At 47.3% G+C, this 23,410-nt stretch overlaps 2 protein-coding genes across 5 annotated transcripts in view; one reads left to right on the top strand and one right to left on the bottom strand.

The window, feature by feature from the left end:
- LOC143164290 (cullin-associated NEDD8-dissociated protein 1-like) overlaps positions 1 to 15,954 on the bottom strand; it is a 25,571-nt gene extending 9,617 nt beyond the window's left edge. Inside the window, exons 1-7 of one of the 3 annotated variants that reach the window (XM_076346734.1) lie at positions 15,830 to 15,954; positions 12,730 to 12,873; positions 5,290 to 5,444; positions 3,357 to 3,528; positions 2,518 to 2,774; positions 1,818 to 1,923; positions 979 to 1,127 (exon numbers count right to left, since the gene is read on the bottom strand). In XM_076346734.1, the coding sequence (XP_076202849.1) occupies positions 979 to 1,127; positions 1,818 to 1,923; positions 2,518 to 2,774; positions 3,357 to 3,528; positions 5,290 to 5,444; positions 12,730 to 12,873; positions 15,830 to 15,897 (1,051 nt within the window). In that variant the 5' untranslated portion in view covers positions 15,898 to 15,954. Of the gene's footprint in view, positions 1 to 978; positions 1,128 to 1,817; positions 1,924 to 2,517; positions 2,775 to 3,356; positions 3,529 to 5,289; positions 5,445 to 11,990; positions 12,038 to 12,729; positions 12,874 to 15,829 lie in introns of those variants that run through there. The other 2 variants (XM_076346735.1, XM_076346736.1) reach the window with 2 other exon arrangements.
- SEC13 (SEC13 homolog, nuclear pore and COPII component) lies at positions 15,856 to 23,410 on the top strand. Of its 2 annotated transcripts, none has more exons than XM_076346738.1 (9): positions 15,856 to 15,879; positions 17,184 to 17,228; positions 18,021 to 18,136; positions 18,600 to 18,751; positions 19,511 to 19,644; positions 20,476 to 20,609; positions 21,117 to 21,237; positions 22,050 to 22,196; positions 22,559 to 23,410. In XM_076346738.1, exons 2-9 carry the CDS (start codon positions 17,223 to 17,225, stop codon positions 22,667 to 22,669), a joined length of 921 nt encoding a protein of 306 aa, XP_076202853.1. In that variant the 5' UTR covers positions 15,856 to 15,879; positions 17,184 to 17,222; the 3' UTR covers positions 22,670 to 23,410. The 2 variants fall into 2 exon arrangements, with proteins under 2 accessions (XP_076202853.1, XP_076202852.1); XM_076346737.1 differs by lacking the exon at positions 15,856 to 15,879 and adding an exon at positions 16,644 to 16,725.

The following is a 23,410-nucleotide window of genomic DNA, read 5'->3' as shown; positions in this document are numbered from 1 at the left end:
TGCTGGCTGCGACAGCCTGGAAGTACTGCTTGCTTGCCTGACCTCCCCTGCGACCAGGGAAAACAGGAGTTTGTCCAGTCTTGTAAATAAGTGAGACTACATGAAAGATTTCCGATTGCTTGTCTAACCAGAGTAAGCTACAAATGCTGGCTAGCTGCCTGGTTAAAAAAGGTAACGCTGCGTAACACCCTAGTAGATGCAGTAAGAGGGTAACTGTTTAACTGCAATTTCTAGATCTGCCTGTAACATCTTTCTTTTCAAGAAATACCGTTTTGTCAGGACCCCAGTAAGGAGCCATCTCTCTCACATAAGCCTAAGCCTACTAGAGCTAAACTATGAGGACAGGCAGGAACTGGTGTTACAGCAGCATTCAAACGCTTGGTGTCCCCACCTGAGGTTTGGACAAGCCAGAGAGCAGGCAAGAGCGACAGTGTTCACGCCTTCCCTTGAAGAACAACCCATGCGTATCAAGTCAACTGCTTGGAGCAGGGGTCTGAGGTCTGCCTGGCAGGCTGCAAGCAGCACCGGCACCTTTGGGAGCACAAGGGAGCGTTTCCAACAATCAGGATGGCAGAGCGGCTGCTCCTCAGGATTTCCAGGCTAAGCCTGGCTGCTTGCTGGATGTGCTCTAAGAAACTCCTGCAGTCAGCAGGCACAGGAAAAACAGTGCTTCCTTGGTCTAGCTTTCCACTAAGCTAGTTCAGAGTTGAAGTTCCAGTGTTTTCACTGTCGCCTAAGGCAGGCAGAGATCCGAGGACTTTGTCAGAAAAAAGTAAAGCTAACAAACTCAGAACTACTGCTGGAACTTTGCACACACAGCTGTATTACCACCATTGGTAAATTAAAATAACCCATTTAAAAGAACTGACTGTCTTGAAACAGATCTGAAAAGTAGTATCACAGAGGGTGAGAAAGCAGGAAGGGGAGAAATGTTAACCCAGTGTTCTGCTGAGCACAGTCATCCTCACAAGCAGGCACCTTGCTCTTCATCCTCCCCATTTTCAGTTTCCATCATCTCTTCCTCTTCCTCCTCCTCATTATCATAGTTGTAGTTTGGGTCAAAGGTGATGTACTTCAAACATAACTCCATCACATTAGGGATGTGAGGATCAATTTCCTTTGGGCACCTATTGTGACAAATAAAAATCCTAAGAGTTAATAAATTAAAGACTAAGCAATTTTAAATATCCAAATAACATAATTCATCTCAAAAGGATCCCAAAATGCTTCACAGACTACGTGAACATTTTGTTAATTTTGTTAACTTGAGTTAAACCAGAGCCGCTCCTTCCTGCTGTGCACAAAGCAAGACCACGTTTCCCTGAGGAGGATGCAATTATTTCTATAAGGAAAAAAAATAAATTGCCTTCACCACCTGGTTGAATCCTCCCTTCATGGGAGAAAACCTCAGCAGCTCTGCAGGGCTCCTTTTCCAAGACAAGCAGTAAACGTTTGACCAAACAACAGGAGAGCTGCAGCTCAGCAGCTCTTCTGGCTGAGCCCCCTTCCTGCCACCCACTCCCTCCACGCACCAGGAGTGAGGCAGTTCCCTCTTGCTGAGGAATCCTCCAAGGACAAGGAAGACTCCCACTCCTGCAAAACCAATACAGAAACACACTCTCACATGTTGAGGTAAAATAGCTCGTAATTCAAGCCCAACTCTGCATGTAAAGAAGGGATTTCATTTGTGAACTGTCTTTCCCAACAGGAACGCGTATAGGAAGGTTCTCAACCCTGGATCCTGAATGGATAGATAATTACATTAGGAGGACACTGATGCACAGGATGGTGCACAGTTGTTCCTCAAGGGCACACACCTTCTCACAAAAGACTCGAAGGCCTGAAAGCAGTACTCTCTCAGCTCGTCGTCTTCCACATTACAGTACCGAACAATCAGAGGAATTATCTTCTCCAGATGTTCTCCTGGGAAAGGCAAAGTAAGCAGCAGTGAGAAATCATTCCAGCCTTCACTCATCCGAGCAGCTAACAGTTCAGCCATCTGCCACGTCCTTGGTGTGCCTGGGAGAGCATTCCTCCCCTGCACCTCATGGTCCAGCCTCGCAGGGATTTTAAGCAGACGACCCCTGCTCCCTGTCTTCAGCCCCTTGCTGGCATTTCAGTCACGGAAAGAGCTGTGATTAGAAATATTCTAGGACCTAATCTCAGCTCTGGCAGATCTTTTAGAGAAGTAATACAATATGCTGCCTTCTGTTTCTTCTCTCATTTAAAATGGGGTGAAGCCACTGACCTAATTTCACAGAGGTGTTAATTCAGACCAGGGAAGCGCTGCAAGACCTCAAGATGAAATCACTACAGAAGGGCAGCCAGAGAGTTACTCTGGTGTCTCCTCCCTTCCAAGTGGAGATCAGAGAGCCAGGTCAGGACCACAGAGGGAATCACAAAGCACAAGCCACTAATACATTAGGAACAGAATAAGCACATTTCTTTTACCACTAAAAGGAGCTGCTCTGAAATGCATGCACGTTTCCCAGCGTCATTTCAAGCTACTCGTCCTACCTATGCGGTGTCCAGCCTGCCTACTGATGCCAGCGACACACTGAATGTACGTCCTGGTAGTAGAAGTAGACTCATTCCTCTTCAGCTCAGCAAGCAGATGCTCTGTGAGCTCTGAGAAGATGTTTCCGCTGCAGGTCAAGACAAGATGACCCAAGGCAATGATGGCCCTTTTGCGTACTGCCAGCCTGGGGCTTGTCAGCTGGGGAAGGAGGCAGTTCAGAATGGAGGAATGGAAAGAGTAGAGTGTTCCCCCTAGTCTGCAATCAACAGCACAAGACAGAAGTTGAAAGTCAAAGCCTTGGAGAAAAAGCCCTCTTGCTAGCAAAAAATGTAAAAATCCTTCAGCTATGAAGACTTCACGCATGTTGTGGGGAGAGAGAGGAAAAGGGTGGGTTTGGCATTTTGGTCTGAACACTGACTTGTTCTGTATAACACAGGGAGAGGTTATTTGTCTCCATCATGGAGGAGTTTGATTTTGACTGTGTCCTTCTGGATGACCTGGGGGTTTGTCAGTAACTTCCTGCACGCAGTTGACATATGACACTGTCACTCTGACTTATGTAACAAGAGAAAGAGGCAGCCAGGAAAAAAAATGCGTGTGTGATCATATCACGGGGCTAAAATAAACTTCCCTGCTTTGCCCTCTCCCTCCCTACATTTGTTTGAACTGAGCCTCTGTGGGATCCATCACCAATGTTACTGCCATTCCCAAGCACAGAATGTCGTCTCTCATCTCTGCTGAGGAATCTGCTCTGCTGAGATATTCCCCAGTGGCAGCCAACCCAAATCCTTTATTTAGTAGGATTATGGAAATACAGAAATCAAAAGCAAACACATACACGCAGCCCCCTGCCGTACACAGCTGCCAGAAGGAAATCCTTTGGTACCTGCTCAGCATATCTGACAGGATGTCAAGAGCCTCCAGCTGCACAGATACATCCTCCTGCTTGCCAATGGCTCCTGTCAGCTGGGCTGTGATCTTTTTGCACACATTTGCTGTCATAGCGGAGCCTGCAAGAGAGAGATTTTTCCCCACTGTCAGTTACAAAGAAGTCTTTTTACTCCTAAGAACCATTTAATCCCTCCTACATTAAAAAAAAAGAAATCACCGCTGGGAGACCTAACCAGAATAGCAGTCAACTAGCTTTTGTTTGAGATGGTGGATACATACTGCAAACAGCGATGTATCTCCCTCTGCAGTATGATGCATTAACTATTTGGAAGAAGCTTCTCTTCTTGGGGAGTGTCTTTTACCCTAAAATGGCCTGGCTGTCTCACAGACAGCTCCCAGGCCCATGCCATGCAGGCAGCAGAAATGGGTGGGAAGGTTCTGGCATGTTTTTTTCCCATTTTTAACCTGAAAATGTTCAGTTTCAACACATCGAGGTTTTCTCCATAGGAAGAGCAGTCTTGGCAGAAACTGTTTCTCAGCTCCAAGATGAAATTTAAGGGTAGAACTAGATAAATCTGTCACAAAATAATATATAACCCAGGTTCAAGAACGTGTTGAGATTACAACCACAGTCTAGAATCTCAATCTCCTACAGTCCAGATCAATGTCTAGATACAAGTTTAGTCTTCATGCTGGGGTGTGCCTGTTCCAACACCAATTTTTGTTGTGGTTTTTTTCCCAGTCGGTTCAGTGCAAAGCATAAGCAACTTCAAATTTCACAAAACTTCCAAAGGAAGGAACAATTGCTTCCCACACCATTCTGAACAGCCTCCGTGATGCAACAGAGACAAAGCAGAAATGGAATGTCCTTGGAGCATCATTAACTGCTGTACAACACTGAAAAAGGAGCCTGCCTCAGGCCCACACTGTTTCTTGGACTATTATTTCAAACCTTCCCTTTGCTCCAGACAACACTACAGCAACAGCAACCACACAGAGTGGGGCTTAGGGTGAAGAAAGCACATGGGGAGATGTCCAACCTCTCAATTTTGCAGCAAACCCACACTGCTTTTGCTGCCTTCTACCCACACAGTGTCAATCCCAACCCTTAAGGAGATGACTTATCTGTTGCTACCCTAAAACAGTTTCAGTTCATGTGATGTATGTTAAATAAAGAATTCTGAAAGGATGGCTCACAAGAGCTTAACATTTTGCAGAAACTGAGAGAGTTCAGCAAGTATTTGCATACTAATTCTAGTTCTCCTCCCAACCTAAAATCCAGCAGCCTGGCAGCACTGCCACGGCCACCTGCCGTGAAGGAACAGACACATGAGATGGCCACAGAGGAAACTTAAATTGCTGGGAGGCTCAGGTATCTCCTGAATAGCTGCTGCATTTTCAGGACACGTAGTTCCAAATGCAGGAGAAGCAGCCAGGGTAGCTGTGGCAGTCAGAAGACTTGGTCCAGCCGGGCTGCAGACAGGAGGTGGTGCAGAGCTGGCACTGCCGAGATCGCAGAGGGTAGTGGCATTGCTGATGTGGAGACCAACGGCCCTGCAAGACTGTCCGAACAGCAATATCTTGATGCACACTGAATGCTTTAGGATTGCTCTAAACAAAAATGGATTTTTCCAGGAACTCAGATGCAGTTTCAGACGTAAGTATCCTCAGGGTGACCAGCTCAAGTTTTCATTTCATCCCATCTTTAATCACATCGGTGTCTCAACTTCTGCTATCTCTCCTCCTTATTTCATTACTTGTCCTCTAGCAGGTGAATAAGGAATCTGTATCCTTCAGGCCCTGAATTACACGTTTTCCTGTTTCCCAAAGGCTGTGACTCCCTGTTGCCCCAGTCTGACAAACAGGGACAGACATTTTACCTGTAGAAGCTGGTGGCAGCTCAGAGATGACTGTTTTCAGTCCAATGCTGGAGATATCCCGCAGCTGTTCCTTGTCAGATAACATGTTTGTACACAGCGTATCCACAATGGTTTCCACCTGGTACTCCTTCACTTTGCCAACCAGCGGGCCCAGACTGCAGGAGAAGCCAGACAGAATGAATAGGAAGAGAGATGCTTTCCACCATCAAAAGGGATGCTCAGGCTCACTCCTCCTTAAAGGCAGCTCAGCCCCAAGTGCAAATATTACCAAAACATCAGTATCGAGTACCGATATGCTGCAGCGCGTCGTGTCCCTAGGTTTACATACTCTGCATTGTTGCCTCAGTTAACTCTGTATCGGACTTCAGTGAATTTTAGATCAGATTTGTAGGAGGACATTTCACATCAACTACTGCAAACATGAGGCCAGTTAATATCTTACTGGAAGGAGCAGCTCAGAAATTATGACACAATGAATTTGAACCAAAGCAGCCATGTTACACAGAGTAATAGTAAAATCTAGAGTCAGGTTTTGGAAAAAAACAAAACTAAACCAACCATCAAAAACTGACTTTCAGGAGGAAATGCCAAATGGGTTTTCACAATTAGCTACCTATTGCCCTCTGCCACGTGTGTGAAAACCTCTACCTGAGCCAAGGCTCAGAATTACAACAGAGGAAAGACTGCTCCCTTTCCCCTGCACTTTTTTTTAATTATTATTATTAGAAAAACTTTCTGTTAATAACCTATGTTTCCTGCTGGTAAGTTTGTATTCAAAATTGTGCATAGGCTGTTTGTCAGCATTTGTATGCAACTATTTATTTTTTTATCTTTACAACGTAACTAGCTAAATTATAAAGCATTAACTGTATTTCAGCAAGTCACGTTACGTCTTTCCTTCCCTAACCGGCTGCACCTAACTCTTTGAATTAAGTTAATGAATTCAAAATGCATTTGTTTCCCATGAATATTCTGTATCCCTTACTAAGAAACCGCTGTTTCACAGACAGCAAATCTGGTTGCTAGAATTTTCACGAGAAGCAAACACAGATGAGTGGAAACATCATACTACATAGAAAATTCCATCTTCTGTGAACATCCACAGAAAATGCTTTGAGCCCAGTTTCAATCCTAACAACACATCACTCTTCTACCGGCTGAGTGAGCTTGCCCACGGCCCACAACCCACCAGTGGCAGAGATCCACGCCCAAGCCCCCGTGGTTCTGCCACCCCTCCTCTCCCACTGAATGGTCTGCGGGCCCTAGCTTGCAGATCAACACCGCTAGGCAATTCTTCATGCCTCGAATCTAGAAATGACTTTGGAAGGATTTGGGCCTGAACAGAGATTTCTGGCAGATGCTATAGGTATTTTTCTATTTCCCATGAGTTGATACCACCTTGGAGAGAAGAAGCTACTTGCTGTAGCAGTGATGTGGCTGTGCTCCAATTTCTGTGCCAGGTACAAAATGTTAGTCACTGCTTTCTTGTTCCCTTTCTTGTGGGGACTAGTCAAAACTGAATGATTTGAACCAAGTAAGATAGATCTTTTCCTTCGGGTTCAAAAAACATATAAGAATTGAACAGCTCCCTGTGGTTCATGTGCAGCACAACCGTTTTTCTAAACAGGGTTCTAGAGTTTTAAAAGTACCATCATGCTGCTGTTCCAGAGCAAAAATATATTTAAATAACCAGTTCCTGAAGGCTTCACAGTTCTTTTTTCCCCTCTCTTCTCCTTCACAAAGCCAAGTGAAAATAGAGTGAAGGAAAGGACTAATCTGCCTCTTTGGAGTTCTGTTTTTTCTTTTTTTTACGTTATACAGAAAAGAGGGACTAGAGGTTTTGGCTCTGTATGCTGCATAATACTAAGGCATAGCCGCTGATCCCTGGGGACTATCATTATTGCTACGTGTCCATACGGCTCAAAGGGAAAGGCTACCAGTTGCCTATAGAGTACAAAAAGAGACAGAGAGACATGTAGGGCTTTCAACATACACTTCTTTCACTGAAGCTTACACACAGGAGAGGTTCTGCTCCCAACAGTCAGTGGTAAAAGTCCCTGACTTCAGTGGGAGCTGAACAGGATTGTCAAAACATTGGCCTTGATGATTTACATTTTCTTAAGTGCTTGTGTGAGAAGACATGGTGCTAGCACTCTACAATGTTTATGGCTGGACACAGTTTACAAAAATGCACTTTCTGTCTTCTTTTTCTTTCTTCCTTTTGGCATAGCTCCAGTAATGCAAACTGTATGGAACACTGGGAGGTTCCTGGAATGCACTGATGATAACTTCCTTCTCCAAGCGGTAGAGGAGCCAACGAGGAGAGGTGCTATGCTGGGCCTTGTTCTCACCAACAAGGAGGGGCTGGTGGGGAATGTGAAGCTCAAGGGCAGCCTGGGCTGCAGCGACCACGAAATGGTGGAGTTCAAGATCCTTAGGGCACCGAGGAGGGCGCACAGTGAGGAGCACAGCAAACTCACTACCCTGGACTTCAGGAGAGCAGACTTTGGCTTCTTCAGGGATCTGCTTGGTAGAGTGCCATGGGACAAAGCCCTGGAGGGAAGAAGGGCCCAAGAAAGCTGGGTAATTTTCAAGGATCACCTCCTTCAAGCCCAGGAGCGATGCATCCCAACAAAGAGAAAGTCAGTCAAAACCACCAGGAGGCCTGCATGGATGAACAAGGAGCTCCTGGACAAACTCAAGCACAAAAAGGAAGCCTACAGAGGGTGGAAGCAAGGACAGGGAGCCTGGGAGGAATACAGAGAAATTGTCCGAGCAGCCAGGGATCAGGTTAGGAAAGCTAAAGCCCTGATAGAATTAAATCTGGCCACAGACGTCAAGGGCAACAAGAAAAGATCCTATGGGTATGTCAGGGATGAAAGGAAGACAAGGGAAAATGTGGGCCCTCTCCGGAACAAAACGGGAGACCTGGTTACCCGGGACACGGAGAAGGCGGAGGTACTCAATGACTTTTTTGCCTCAGTCTTCACCGGCAAGTGCTCAAGCCTCACCGCCCAAGCTGCAGAAGGCAAAGGCGGGGACTGGGAGAATGAAGAGCTGCCCACTGTGGGAGAAGATCAGGTTCGAGACCATCTGAGGAACCTGAAGGTGCACAAGTCCACGGGACCTGATGAGATGCATCCGTGGGTCCTGAAGGAACTGGCGGATGAAGTTGCTAAGCCACTATCCATCATATTTGAGAAGTCGTGGCAGTCTGGTGAAGTTCCTACTGACTGGAAAAGCGGAAGCATAACCCCCATTTTTAAAAAGGAAAGTAAGGAAGACCCAGGGAACTACAGGGCAGTCAGTCTCACCTCTGTGCCTGAGAAGATCATGGAACAGATCCTCCTGGAAGCTGTGCTAAGGCACATGGAGGACAGGGAGGTGATTCAAGACAGCCAGCATGGCTTCACCAAGGGTGAGTCCTGCCTGACCAACCTAGTGGCCTTCTATGATGGAGTGACAACATCAGCGGACAAGGGAAGGGCTACGGATGTCGTCTATCTGGACCTCTGTAAGGCCTTTGACATGGTCCCCCACAACACCCTTCTCTCTAAACTGGAGAGGTATGGATTTGGTGGGTGGACTGTCCGGTGGGTGAGGAATTGGTTAGATGGTCACATCCAGAGGGTAGTGGTCAACGGCTCAATGTCCAGATGGAGATTGGTGACGAGTGGCATCCTGCAGGGGTCCGTATTGGGACCGGTACTGTTTAATGTCTTCATCAGTGACATAGTGGGATTGAGGGCACCCTCAGCAAGTTTGCAGATGACACCAAGCTGAGTGGTGCGGTCGACATGCCAGAGGGGCGGGATGCCATCCAGAGGGACCTGGACAAGCTCCAGAAGTGGGCCTGTGTGAACCTCATGAGGTTCAGCGAGGCCAAATGCAAGGTCCTGCACCTGGGTCGGGGCAATCCCCGGTCTCAATACAGGCTGGGGGATGAAGGGATGGAGAGCAGCCCTGCCGAGAAGGACTTGGGGGTACTGGTGGATGAAAAGCTGGACATGAGCCAGCAATGTGCGCTCGCAGCCCAGAAGGCCAATTGTATCCTGGGCTGCATCCAAAGAAGCGTGGCCAGCAGCTCGAGGGAGGGGATTCTGCCCATCTACTCCACTCTGGTGAGACCCCACCTGGAGCACTGCATCCAGCTCTGGAGCCCTCAGCATAACAAAGACATGGACCTGTTGGAGCGGGTCCAGAGGAGGCCACGAAAATGATCAGGGGGATGGAACACCTCTCCTATGGGGAAAGGCTGAGGGAGTTGGGGTTGTTCAGCCTGGAGAGGAGAAGGCTTTGGGAAGACCTTATTGCAGCCTATCAGTACTTAAAGGGGGCTTATAAAAAAGACAGCGGCAAACTTTTTAGCAGGGCCTGTTGCGACAGGACAAGGGGGAACGGCTTTAAACTAAAGGGGGGTAGATTTAGACTAGATATAAGGAAGACATTTTTTACGCTGAGGGTGATGAAGCACTGGCCCAGGTTGTCCAGAGAGGTGGTGGATGCCCCATCCCTGGAAACATTCCAGGTCAGGTTGGACGGGGCTCTGAGCAACCTGATCTAGTTGAAGATGTCCCTGCCCACGGCAGGGGGGTTGGACTAGATGACCTTTAAAGGTCCCTTCCAACCCAAACTATTCTATGATTCTACCTACACACAGGTAGTTGTCTCCCTGCTGGCACACCACAATTACCCCTGACAGCATGCTTAACAAACACTGTATGAGCAGTGTTTCCCAGACTACACAAAGCAAACTCACATGTAGCCTGTTCTGTATAAGACTATTCCTAAATTCAACAATCGGGACAATAATAGCTGTTTAGAGTCTGAGTAGCTACTCTGAAAGACAAGAATTAGAAAAGAAATACTAAACAATAAGATTTTATGCAAGTCCAAGTACAGAATCATAGAATCATTAAGGTTGGAAAAGACCTCTAAGATCATCAAGTCCAACCATCGACCCAACACCACCACCCACTAAACCATGTCCCTAAGTGCCTCATCTACTCGTCTTTTAAATACCTCCAGGGATGGGGACTCAACCACTTCCCTGGGCAGCCTGGTCCAATGTTTCACCACTCTTTCAGTAAAGAAATTTTTCCTCACGTCCAATCTAAACCTCCCCTGGCGCAACTTGAGGCCATTTCCTCTCGTCCTGTCGCTTGTTACTTGGGAGAAGAGACCGACCCCACCTCGCTACAACCTCCTTTCAGGTGGTTGTAGAGAGCGACGAGGTCTCCCCTCAGCCTCCTCTTCTCCAGGCTAAACAACCCCAGTTCCCTCAGCCGCTCCTCATCAGACTTGTTCTCCAGACCCCTCACCAGCCTCGTTGCCCTTCTCTGGACACGCTCCAGCACCTCGACGTCCTTCTTGCAGTGAGGGGCCCAAAACTGAACACAGTATTCGAGGTGCGGCCTCACCAGGGCCGAGTACAGGGGCACGATCACTTCCCTACTCCTGCTGGCCACACTATTTCTGATACAGGCCAGGATGCCATTGGCCTTCTTGGCCGCCTGGGCACACTGCCGGCTCATGTTCAGCCGGCTGTCGACCAGCACCCCCAGGGCCTTTTCCGACAGGCAGCTTTCCAGCCACTCTTCCCCAGGCCTGTAGCGCTGCATGGGGTTGTTGTGGCCGAAGTGCAGGACCCGGCACTTGGCCTTGTTGAACCTCATACAGTTGGCCTGGGCCCATCGATCCAGCCTGTCCAGGTCCCTCTGCAGAGCCTTCCTACCCTCGAGCAGATCAACGCTCCCACCCAACTTGGTGTCGTCTGCAAACTGACTGAGGGTGCACTCGATCCCCTCATCCAGATCATTGATAAAGATATTAAACAAGACCGGCCCCAAAACTGAGCCCTGGGGAACACCGCTCGTGACCGGCCGCCAACTGGATTGAACTCCATTCAGCAAGTAGTGTTCAATCTTACACCTCAACATGCAGAAGAGAACCGATGGTTATCCCTGTTTCACAGGCAGGGACACTGATGCAGAGAGAAGCTAAGGAACTAACCTAAACTGAAAAACAAAAATCACAGAACTAGAAACAGGACAAGTTTTTATATGGATTTCAAATTTGTGAGTTTTTTGGGTGTGAAGTGTGATTTCAGCATTCCTCTGAAGAAATAAGATCACAGTTTTAGATGATAAAATCAACTGCAAGACCTCTCAGTAGTTTCCTAACTTGCTCCTGAATCCTGATGTGGGCTGCACAGATCCACACTTGGGCCTAATCCAACTGCCAGTGTCCTTAAAACTGTCGCATTTCTCCTTCTTAGAGATCCTTGCCAGCTGGCTGTGAATAACTGACTGGACATTAACCATTATAAGTACCTCCGTAAGTATAAAAAGGAAACATTACCAGTTCCATTTTGAGGCCTTCTCATTATCACATTCTGTATGAATTAGAGATTGTAATGAGTATGGACTTATTGCTAATGCAACCATAGATAAACAGGCAAAGAAATTTGTACTCTGTTCATTGCCCAACCGTTTTGTTTTAAAGAACAGAGTAAACAAACCCAAAGCAGGCAGAGCCAGGAACAGGGCCAGAAAAAGTCAGGACAGTGGGAATCAGAAAGGGCCAAAGGTCACAGGGAAGTACAGGGATAGAAGCAATATATGGTTAAAAAGAAGGGAATATGAATAAGATCCACAGCAGGAAAAAATACAGGAACCCAAAGTTGTCTTTAAATGGCCCACCTTTCTGGAGCCCTGTGCGTGAACTGAGCCATTCAATTTCATTTCTAGAGTGAACACTCCCGTTTAGACATGCTGGGGGGAAGAGACAGGAAAGGATATGTCAGCAGTAGGATCACTTCATCAGATGATTCAGTAATAAAGGAACCTTCTGCCGTTTTCATTTGGATTAAAAAAAATACTGAAACAGTCAAAGGCAAAGCCACAGCACAGGCTACACTTGGAGTCAAAGCAGGGAAAAAACCCAAGTGCATTATAAACTTTAATGAATATGCCCTTGAAGAGTAAGATTCGGACCTGAAATTCAAATGCCATTTTTGAAGGGCTATACATGTTTAGTACCATCTCTATCAAAGACAGGACCACTGGGAGAGTCAGCACTGGATTTCAAAGCCTGAGAAAGGAGAGGAACTTGATGACCAAAATTTTAAACTGGGCTTCTCTTTGAATAAATAAAATCTTAGGCGTGCTACTTTTAATACAGCAAGATTTATAACACGAACACTGAACTACTTCCACAATCACCTACTGCTTCTACAAAGATATCTGTATGCTCACCCGTTTCGAATATCAACAGAGAAAGAAACCGCTGTGCCTGGCATGAGAGGGAAAGCCCCTACAACGGGGAGTTTGAGTAAGGTGCCAACACTGCAGGGCCAGGCTCCACTCTAACGGACTCTCTGCAGCCTGTGACAGCTTTATTATTGCCAAGGAATATGGTAATTACTGCCGAGGCTCTTACCACTTGACAGCAAGGTTCTGTACTTCCCCATTTTTGTCCTCCAGCAATTTCAAAAGCATTTTCACCACTTTTTTCTCGCTGTCTTCATCTAGTTTTATCGAATCTTTCTGCAGTTCCATCATCAGGTCGTTAGTGGCCATAAACCTGAAAGAAGATATAGCAAAAGTGGATTGGCTGATATAGAGACACAAATGCATTTCCTTTGCATCACTTTGGACAATGAAACTTGACAATTAGTGCTTGTATGAAAACACACTTTCAAAGAGTAACTTACAACCCTTTACGCTGTCCTGAAAAATAAGGTACAAAGAATTATTACTGTTTTACAGGTGGAAAACTCAGGTAGAGGTAGCTGTTGAAAAGGCTTTAGCTAGGGAATCTGTGAAAATGAGAAATATGTTCTCTCCCCTCCTCAAAATATGTAACAGGGATGGGGTAAACTAAAACTCTAAAATTGGCACCCAGCTTGTGTATTTTTTCTCAGTGACTAATCAAGATGGTTAACTATGCTAGAAAAAATCATGGTGATTTTTTTCACCAATTGCCAGGCCTAGGAAAACCAGTCTAGGGTCCAAGAATGCACCTGGCTGTGTTCTTTCTGGCTTATTTAACACCGATAGTATGATCCCACACATGGAGAAGAGGATCAAGCTATCAAGCTCAGAAATGAAAAATAAAGTCAAGACTCCATGCAAACTATACCTTAGAAGTTCCCTAGGCTATATTTAGATTGCTATTGTTCAGCCCAGCCAGAGTTTGTTTATATCCTTCTGCTCCTGGGAGCCTTTACTAATCCAAACAGTTGTGTCATCCACACACTCAACCTCTTTCCTTGCTTAACTCCCTCTCAAAGTTTTGGGTTTTTTTCCTCTGTTCTAGAGAAAAGATACTAAACATCTTGCTACACCGAGGCATTGCTGGTGATGGATGCGATGCTGACAATGGCGTGCAAGACTTTTTTATCACTTGGGTACAAAACAAATCACAGATGCTGCACCTGTGCCACAGCTTCCATTGCTGAAAAGACCTCTACAAAAGCTACTTTTTTCCAGGATACTTGCAACCTTGACCACCCCAGTTCCTACTTCTGATTCTCTGGTGTCCCTTTATTAAGAAGCACCTGTCTGCTCTTCAATCCTTATCCACTGTCCAATTAATTATACTCACATTTGATTGACAACGTAAGATAATATTTGGCATGAAGGAACATTTCCAATTGTACTTTTTTTCTCCCATGAGCAAAACCAAGCAAGTATTTATCATTCCAGCTTAAAGGAAAAACAAACTTCCAGCTGACTGTTAGTCAATATAATTTTCTAACGGGGACAATGTCAAAATGGATATCGAGAAGTTCTGGAAAGTATCTATTTTCCTGGGAGCAGGAAATGTAAAAGGTGCTAGTATAGAAGTCTGAGATTCTGAGAAATGTAAGTGTGGTTATCGTATATTAGTTCCTTTCTAATGTTAGCCCCAACACAGGGATGGACGTCTGAAAGGAACCACAGGGAAGCTCTTCCCTCTCATTTACGAAATGACACCTCCATTTTAAATTAGGCTCTGACGTAATTCATTCAGCATGTAAGAGTCCTCACGTACCAGGGCAACATTTGTGTTTTCAACCTGCAAGCCTGCTCTGGAGTAGCAACTAGGTACATCTGGAATGAAGGACTGCTGTGGTGTTAGACAGCCAGCCTGAAATCCAAAATGAGAAAAATAGAGGGACTCTGACCTATAATGCTAACGACATGCAATCTATTTTTGATTCTGCAAGAGCTATTAAGCTGCACTTGCAGTTCAACGTCTGCATAGAACAAGCATGACCAATTATGGCCACAGGCTGAGCAGAGTCTTCCGCGGCAACACATCCAGCTTTTGACTCGCTACCTGCTGCCGTCCTGCCCACAGGACCTCGGAAACTGGCACATGGATCCATTTATGAGAGGGAAGCACGTGAAACCTGGTCCTATAACTGGTCATGCAACTGAAGACAGACAACGGGCTCACGTTTGACCGTGTGCTGGGAGGAAATGGCCCTGGAATATCTCCATAGCATGACACATGCCCTGTGTTGGGCACATCTTGTTTGGAGTATTAACCATGAATTCTTTGAACAAACTGTTTGTGCAACTACTCCATCACTGACTTCTTTAAGAAGCACCTATTTTAACATCAGAAAAACATCAGCAGCCTCTCCAAAAATCAACCTACTTTTAGGATATTACTAACCCCTCTCTTCTAAAAGACCTCAAAATATCGAGTCTGGCACAAACATTACCTTCCAGGTTGATACTGAGAGAACGATATGCTCATGGGTGAAATCTTTCATACTTGTTAGTTTTAACAATTTTTAATAGAGCACCTTAAATATCAAGCCACCGGCCCCGACCCTAAAAAGATGTCAATTTTTTCTGCTGACATAAGCAAAGAGAATAAAAGAATCTTAGTCCTGCTAGGGAGGAATATTTTCCCATTGCACAGAAATAGTTCTTAAAGCAACCTGAGCGCAGCCAGTATCTGCAGCGCCCATCACCCGGGTGACACGGCTGCTCAGACTGGCGTCTCTCAGCCTTTTTAATGCACCGGCGATCTAACCTTCTAGCGGAAAAACAAACTAAGAAGTATTCCAGAATTTTTCCTACGATGTTCTTCATTTGCAAAACAAATAAGAATTTAAAGTCTAGCCGTTAAGACCTTCATTCCCCCTTCCACTTCGCTTGCTCGTTCACTGCCATTACGCAGCAATCTAGGCGAGGGAGGGGGACGTTGCTGGTTTCTCTACATTCCCCCCTCAGCCAGAAGAACGCGGCTGGCTTGAAATATTGTAAATAAAACTGATTAATTCCTCTGATACAGAAGCGTCCTGCACGCCTGCAGTTGGATTTTGCCCGCCAGCAGGGTCGGGGGCACCGCGCCGGCTCCCGACGCAGGGGGTCGCCCAGTGCAAGGGGGATCCCGCGGGAAGGGACTCCCCCCCGCAGCGGGAAGCCCCCCGCCCGTGCAGCCCTCCCCAGGGCCCCAAGGCGCCGTCCCCGGGCGGCTGCCGCCCGCACGGCCCGTCCCGTCCCGTCCGGTCCCGTGCCGGGGGCGGCGGGCCCCGCACCTGAAGTCCTTGTCGGTGGAGGTCATCTTCTCCAGCAGGCTGGAGATGTGGTAGGAGACGCTGGCCATCGCGGCGGCGCCGGGGCTGCGCGGGAAGATGGCGGCGGGCGCAGGGGCCGGGGTCGCGCCGCCGCCGCCGCCCGCCCGCTCCCCTCGAGACCGCCGCCGGCCGGGCGCCCCCCCGAGGCGGCGGGCCGGGACCGAGGGCGGCGGCCTGGAGGGGCCCCGCCGGCCGGGAGCGGGGCGGGGCGGCGGCTGCCGGCGGGGCCCGCGGCAACCCGGAGCCCTGCGGGCGGCGGCGGCGCCAGGTTGTCTCTCCGTGCTCGGCCGGTGCCTCTCCCCGCTGCCTGCCCCGCTGCACGAGGCTCGGCCCGGCCCGGCCGAGGGCCGCACACCGGCAGGCAGGGCGGGGCGGCGCCCCGCGGGGAGCGCCTCGGCGCTCGGGGGCGGCTTAGGGGTCGCACACGGAGAAGGGTCGGGACGGCCGCAAGTGCTGGCCCGGGTGCCCCGGGCGGGAGCGGGCCGCCGGGGAGGCGTGCGGCACAGCCGGCGCCGGCCGCCTCCCGCCAGACGCCCGTTCCCTGCCCGCAAGGCGCGGCGAGGCCCTCGGCGGGCCAGGGCCCCGCGCGCTGCGGCGGGGCTCTGCGGAGCGCAGAACGCGCGGAGGTACGCGCCCACGCGCGGGCGGAGGCACCGGCTCGCTGCCGGCGGAGCAAGCGCGCCGCCCGCCCCCGGAACCTCGGCGCGGGCGGAACCTCGGCGCGCAGGCGGGCGGGGCGCGCGCCGCGGCGGGGCCGTTTGGGCGTCGGACCGCCGCGCCACGTCTAAGGAGCGCGGCCGGAGGCCAGGCCGGGCCGCTCGCCGCCGGGGAGCAGCGCGGGGTCCGCCGCCGCCATGGTAGGCCCGGGGCGGGGGGCGAAGGGGGGGGGCGCCGGCCCAGGCCCAGCTCCGTGGGGCGGCCGCTGGAGGGGCTCCGGGCCGCCCCGCCCCTCCCCGCGGCGCCCGTCGGAGCAGGAGGGAGAGGTGGCGGTGTCGCCGGTGCTCGGTCCGAGCGCAGCCGGGTTCGGCCTCCCGGGCCGGGGAGGCCGCGCCGCACTTGGGCGCGGCCCAAGGCGTAACGCGCCCGGCTGCTGCTTAACGGCAGCCCCGGCCAGCGCCCGCTCCTCCGGCGCCCCGGGGGGGCCGCGCCGGCCAGAGGCGGCCTGGGAGCTCCGGGGTCCCGATCCCGGCCCGGAGCTGGCGTGCCGCGCGGGGTGTGAGAGGCAGGCTCTCCGCCTTCGGCCGCGCGTTGCCGTTTTAGTCGCCAGGCTTTGATGTGCGGCGTACTTGTCGTTGTTTCTCCTCCTCCCCCGCAGGTCTCGGTAATTAACACCGTGGACACCTCTCACGAGGACATGATAGTAAGTGTGCTGGGGGGCTTTAACAGGAGCACCGCTCGCTCTGCCGCCTGCGCCCTCTCCCATTTTAACAGAACTACGTTATGGGGGGTGAGGAGCGTGATGTACGTACCTGTATAAAACGAGGCACAGGGGATATCAGACGGAGGATACTGTCTGAAATTCTGATACGCTATTTTGTGCCGTGCAGACAGGAAAACGTAGCTACCAGGGGAAGGAGAAATTGTTTAAAACTTTAATTTTCATGCCTAGGCTTGTTTCTGCTCGTTTCTATGACACAATATGTATGCATATACTAAACGGTACAGAACTTGAGCAGATGAGACTGATTTTCCTCTGTGTGGATGTTTCCGGGAGCAGATGTGTACGTACGGGTAGGAGGAAACATTTCAAAGTAATTCATAGAATCAAGGAGCCCAGTTAAATAATGACGTTTCAAACATAAATAAGAGGGGTCAGTATTCTTACATCCACTTTACATATTAAACAAAACCACATAACTGGTCGAGGCTTTACAGTCAGTGGCACTAATTTCCTGTCCTCTCCTGAAAGTGCTGTGCATTACTGCCCGGGATTCCCTAGATTACTTCCGCGTAACGTTTGTATGGTTTGCGAAAACAGCAGTTGGGGAAATAATGACTTACGTGGCTTGTCTGGGTTGTTTAAAAACTACCCTTTTTAACTGGCCATGCTGGGACTCAGTCCAACTCCTACAGCTACTTTTAAAATGTCACAAGATTGGTTAACAAAGCAGAACTCACGGGTGCTGACAGCAGCTTTTCCGTCGCCTTGCAGCATGATGCTCAGATGGATTACTATGGCACGCGGTTAGCGACCTGCTCTTCAGACAGATCCGTGAAAATCTTTGATGTTCGGAACGGAGGGCAAATCCTCATTGCGGACCTGAGAGGGTAAAGTGTCGTGAACAGAAGATTTTAATCTGTGGAAATCTTTAATATTTTGTCATTTTGCCTTTTGGTAACATAAGATGCGTGCTAAATTCCTCCAAGGTAATAATTGCTATGGCTGGCTGTTGCTAAACAACTCTTCAGAGCTGTGAGGGGGGGACAGAGAGCCAGTTAGAAATAACACTGGGACTTTTTCATTCGTTAAATACTTGACACCTATAATTTTCAAGAAGTAAACTCACAATCTTAATTGCTGATACAAGGATAAATGTTTGGAACTGTTTTTGATGGCAGTGGCTTTGTCTGACCGTCCTGTATGCTGTTTTTCATCTTGGCATTACTCATATTCTTCCTGTCGCTGCATTCATCGCTTGCAGAACACCGATTCACAGTAATGATGGCTGCGAAACAGCCGCAACTGGAATGGGTTTCTCTCAGCTTTTCCAAATAGCGTTGTTTCTTGCAGGCACGAAGGTCCCGTGTGGCAGGTTGCCTGGGCTCATCCTATGTATGGAAATATCTTGGCTTCCTGTTCCTATGACAGGAAGGTTATTATCTGGAAGGAAGAAAATGGCACTTGGGAAAAGACGTATGAGTACACGGGGCATGATTCCTCAGGTATGTGGGGTCTGGAGCTGGGAAGTGAGACTGGGGATATGAGAGGATTCGGAAAGGTTGAAATAAACCCATCAGTGTTACGGAAGAAAGCCTCTATCAAACAGACAGGGATAAATTAGTGGAGAGACAGTAAGTCTATTCAGCATAAACAGAACATTCACATAATGTCATATTGCTGGATAACCTCCTGTCCTGATTCATATGATGTTTGCGTAGGAGCTGTTTTACAAATAAATCAGCTTTCAAATAAACAAGATGGTTCTTGCGGAAAATACTGTGTGTATCCACTACAGGAAGAAAGGAAAAAAGTGTATTTTAGCATGCTGCGTTTTGTTTTATGGTGGAAACTGTTTTGTTCAGACGATTGGTCCTCCTACATGCGGATCTGAGAAGTCTCCAGCTTTGTTCTGTTGCTAATCTAGACTTTAAATACTATGCCTGCCATTCAGCTTTTGTTCTGGAGTCAGCGATACTCTTCATTGTTGCAGGGGATAGCCAAGAGTTTTTAATCTCTCATTAAGAGTGCTCTTTTGGTGTTCTCTTTCTAAAAGGGTGCCAAAAATAAAGGCAGTTTTCTGTCATTCAGTAAACAATGTTAATTGACTGGCTTTGCTGAAATTCAGGAATGCTAAGACTCTTATTCTTAGCTTGCAAAGCTGCTCACTTTTAGTGACTATTCCACTAATACTAGTCAGTGATTTGGTTAGTCAATTTTAGGTAGTCACCGTGTTGTAATCCAGTCTGTCTCACCCTCCACAGTGAATTCTGTCTGCTGGGCACCACATGACTATGGATTGATTCTGGCCTGCGGGAGCTCTGATGGGGCCATTTCGTTATTGAGCTACACAGGTGACGGGCAATGGGAAGTCAAAAAGATCAGCAATGCACATACGGTAAGTCTGTTCCTTTGGAGCAGTACAGGGTTCTTGGAGCTACAGATAGCACCAAGTTGATGCCTCAAAGAACTTGTAGACTAGGTAAATACTGAAATACAATGAAATGATGTGAAACATTTTCCAGAATCAAGACTAACTTGTTTTAAATTAATCCAGAGTGGGAAGGTATACTTTGTAGTCACTAAAATGAAGTAGAAAACAAGACAGGTGAAGGTTACTAAACAGCACTGATAATACTTGCTTGTTAAGCGTTATTGTTAAACCCAGTTCTGGAAATTACCTGGTAGGAAATGGCTTTGGTACTAAGAACACCTGTACCAACCGACTGAATAAACTGAAGCTGGAAAAACTGCAGGACTCATGTTTTTCCCAAAATAGTGGAGATTTTTGCTTACGCAGAACTTGATAAGGTAATGGCAGTGGCTCTCAATAAAAGGAAATTGGGCTCCGGACCCACAGGTTGCTTCTACTCCTGCATTCCTAAATCTTAGCAACTGCGTATGTCTTGGGTCTTTTCAGTTTATATCTCTGTCCCCACTGTTTACATATCCAAGACAATATTTGCACATAAAACAGTTACTTAGCTACCTAAGGCTTTCTGAATAAGTGCCTTATTGAGACTAGACTGTATCTGGATTTCTTACTCATCCTGTATCCATCCAGCATTGTGCAAGACTCCGATTTTCCTAAGATGGGCTTATTTCCAACACCCACCCCCCCACCCCACCCCCAATAGAGAGTATGCTAGGTGTCCTTTGCCCCCTCAGCAGTTTTTATTTATTTAACGTAAGCAACTTCTAATAATGATTTTTTTTCTTCATTAAATAGATTGGATGTAATGCAGTTAGCTGGGCTCCTGCTGTTGTACCAGGAAGCCTTATAGAACAACCGTCTGGTCAAAAACCAAACTACATCAAAAGATTTGCATCTGGTGGCTGTGACAACCTTGTCAAGATCTGGAAGTAAGTGCTCTATTGCCAGACTTAAGAACTTAGAAAACGTGATATCCTTTATAGTCTTTGAATGTCCCTGTTAGTAATATTTTCGGCACCTCTGTGCTTTCATCTTTGAATTATTGTTATAGAGAAGTGCTTTAAAAATTGAGACAACTTAGTGATGTACTATCTCTCACATGATTATAGCAATTTGTGTCAGCCCTGCTTAATCTTGTCTTGGAAAGTTGCTTTCTAATTGTCTTTGATTACCTCTGTCACTTGGACAATCGCAGATTTCTGTACGGTCACTGAAGATCAAATACTCTTTGCCTATGCTGCTTTCTCTCCCCTGAAAGGGGTTTTGTCAGTTTAAGCCATAGAGCTTTTTGGAGAAGAGTGGGGAACACTTGTGCTTTGTACTATCTGGATAATCAGGAGTCTGAAAGCTACAAAACCAAAGCCTTCCAGAACAGGAGATGAGAAATATGACTGGCTGCTGCTGCCACCCTTCTGACTGTATAAATGTGTTTTCAGGGAGGAAGATGGTCAGTGGAAAGAAGAGCAGAAGCTGGAGGCTCATAGTGACTGGGTTCGAGATGTAGCCTGGGCTCCATCCATAGGTTTGCCAACAAGTACCATTGCTAGCTGCTCACAGGTGAGGCTTCTGTTGGAGTGGCAGAGGCAGGCTCTCAATGCCCTCGCTTCAATTTACTAGAGAAAAGGGGAAGGAAGTAAAGGAATAGTAAGGATAGAACTGCTGTAACAGGTCCTCTTGGCAACCCTTTGCTATACCTGGGTCTGTGCATAAGAGCCTTTGATTCCTGTTCCTCCCAAACTCAGAAGCCCAGTGGAAGCATTTCTGGACAAAGGTTTGTGTGTGTGGCTCTGTACCAAAGACTATCTTTTATTTTGAAAATCATGAGCAGGATGGTCTCACTATGAGGATGACCTTCAAACTAAAGTTGTATTTTAATGTCTCTGGATCAAATTCCTTAACTTCCAGCTAAAAATACTGTTTTCTAATAACTGGCATTCTTAATCAGCTCTGGTGTCCTCAACCACCTTATTGACTGTAGCGTTCTTGCTGCTAATAATTCTGTAAATGCTTTTTTTAATAGCAGGAAGACTACTGAGTAAGCTGCTAACTTGCTGTCATGTGACTGGAAAGCAAAATCTCATTCTGCGGAACCATTCAGCTGATACATATGGATTTTGGGAGCTCTTCCCTGGTGTTTACAAGTCACCTTTTGCATGTAGCTTTTCTCATCAGAAAGCTGTACTCCTGTCTTGCTTACAGCTATAGTAAGAAAACAGCCCCTTTGCTGTGTTGAGCAAAAATGCATGTAAACACATGTGGGGTTCATATCAGAGCTGTGATTTGGAAGTGTAGCCATTAAGTGCAATCAAGGTTGGTTTTTTTGTGTTATAACTAGTGGTCCAACCACCTCGGTCTGCTTGCTTTTGTAGGATGGCAGAGTGTTTATATGGACATGTGATGATGCCTCTGGAAATTCATGGTCACCAAAGTTGCTGCACAAGTTCAATGATGTTGTCTGGCATGTGAGTTGGTCCATTACTGCAAATATTCTTGCAGTGTCTGGAGGAGACAATAAAGTGAGTACTGTTGCCTTGGCTTTTACTCCCTCATGCCACTTTTTCTTTTGACTTATCAAAAGGGGAGGAAGACCCTAACCTTTGGCAAACTGTTTGCACTGCGTTCTTAGTCCTTACTGGAGATTAGAAATGCAGGCTTAACTTCATTTTGTAGGGTACTAACAGCAGAATTCACATGCTCTCCCTTTACCACTGGATGATTATTCAGTATACAGCAACAACTAACTTGATACTTAGAACAATGCTGCGACACTTGACTTCTGTAACTGTAGACTATCACCAACTAGTGACATGGTGGTTGCAAGGAAATGGGAAACTGAGAATGTATTAAGGCTGAAACTTCTTCCTGATCTGTTTTTGAGGTGACGCTATGGAAGGAATCAGTAGACGGACTGTGGGCGTGTATCAGTGATGTCAACAAGGGCCAAGGAGGGGTGTCTGCCGTTACAGAGGGGCAGCAGAATGAGCAGTGATGCATGAGTGAATGTTCCAGCTGCAACAAGTGATCACTATACCTGATTTGCAATGTTTCTTGAACCAGATGAGAACTGATTTTATCTAAACTGGACATGAACATGGGAAACAACAATTATCCAATTTTATGAGCGCTCTATAACTATTACTGGGAGGCTACAATATGTTGATAATCAGCCTTAATTGACATTCCCTTAAATTTAAGGTAAAGTGCATAGCAAAGTGCTGTGCCTTATACTACTCCTTGATGCTGTAGAAACTGTCCCCTGCTTTTCTGGTTTAGGGGTCAAATTTAATTGGATATGCTGTGGTCAGACTTCAGGCACTCGAGTAGGAACAGGAGGAGGCTATCATAGTGGTGAGGGGTGAACTCCTTTGTGCGAGGGGACAAATACTCTGTCCCTTCAAAGGCCAGAACTTTGTTTCAAGTAAGGGGAAGGGCTGGTGGAGTTCTCAGCATTAGATGACAGCTAGCCCTTCTAGTAGTAGTGAAGTAGTGCTTAGATCTTCCTGAAAATAATGTGCTTGGATATGTGAAAGTCTCTGTGCTTTCCTGAAGATGAAAAGGAGTAGTGGAATGCATACGTCTTTTGCTTTGCAATAATCTCAAACTTGGTTATTTAACCAACATCAATAAATCAAACCATAATTTGAAGATTTCTTTCTTTTAGACACACTTCTGTACTGTACCTCAGTTGTTTTTGTTGAGCTACCAACAGAATAAAGTCCTATTGGTTAAA

Source organism: Aptenodytes patagonicus, chromosome 8 (assembly GCF_965638725.1).
Source record: "Aptenodytes patagonicus chromosome 8, bAptPat1.pri.cur, whole genome shotgun sequence".
In the NCBI taxonomy this organism is placed as follows: Eukaryota; Metazoa; Chordata; class Aves; order Sphenisciformes; family Spheniscidae; genus Aptenodytes; species Aptenodytes patagonicus.
Note: the sequence above shows the minus strand (reverse complement) of the source record. Positions and strands in the feature narration are given on the sequence as shown.

Bases quoted from the DNA above. Each gene is read 5' to 3' on its own strand.
- SEC13 (XM_076346737.1), top strand. The intron at 18,137-18,599 runs GTAAAGTGTCGT...TGTTTCTTGCAG, and splicing joins CTCATTGCGGACCTGAGAGG to GCACGAAGGTCCCGTGTGGC. The intron at 21,238-22,049 runs GTGAGGCTTCTG...TTGCTTTTGTAG, and splicing joins CCATTGCTAGCTGCTCACAG to GATGGCAGAGTGTTTATATG.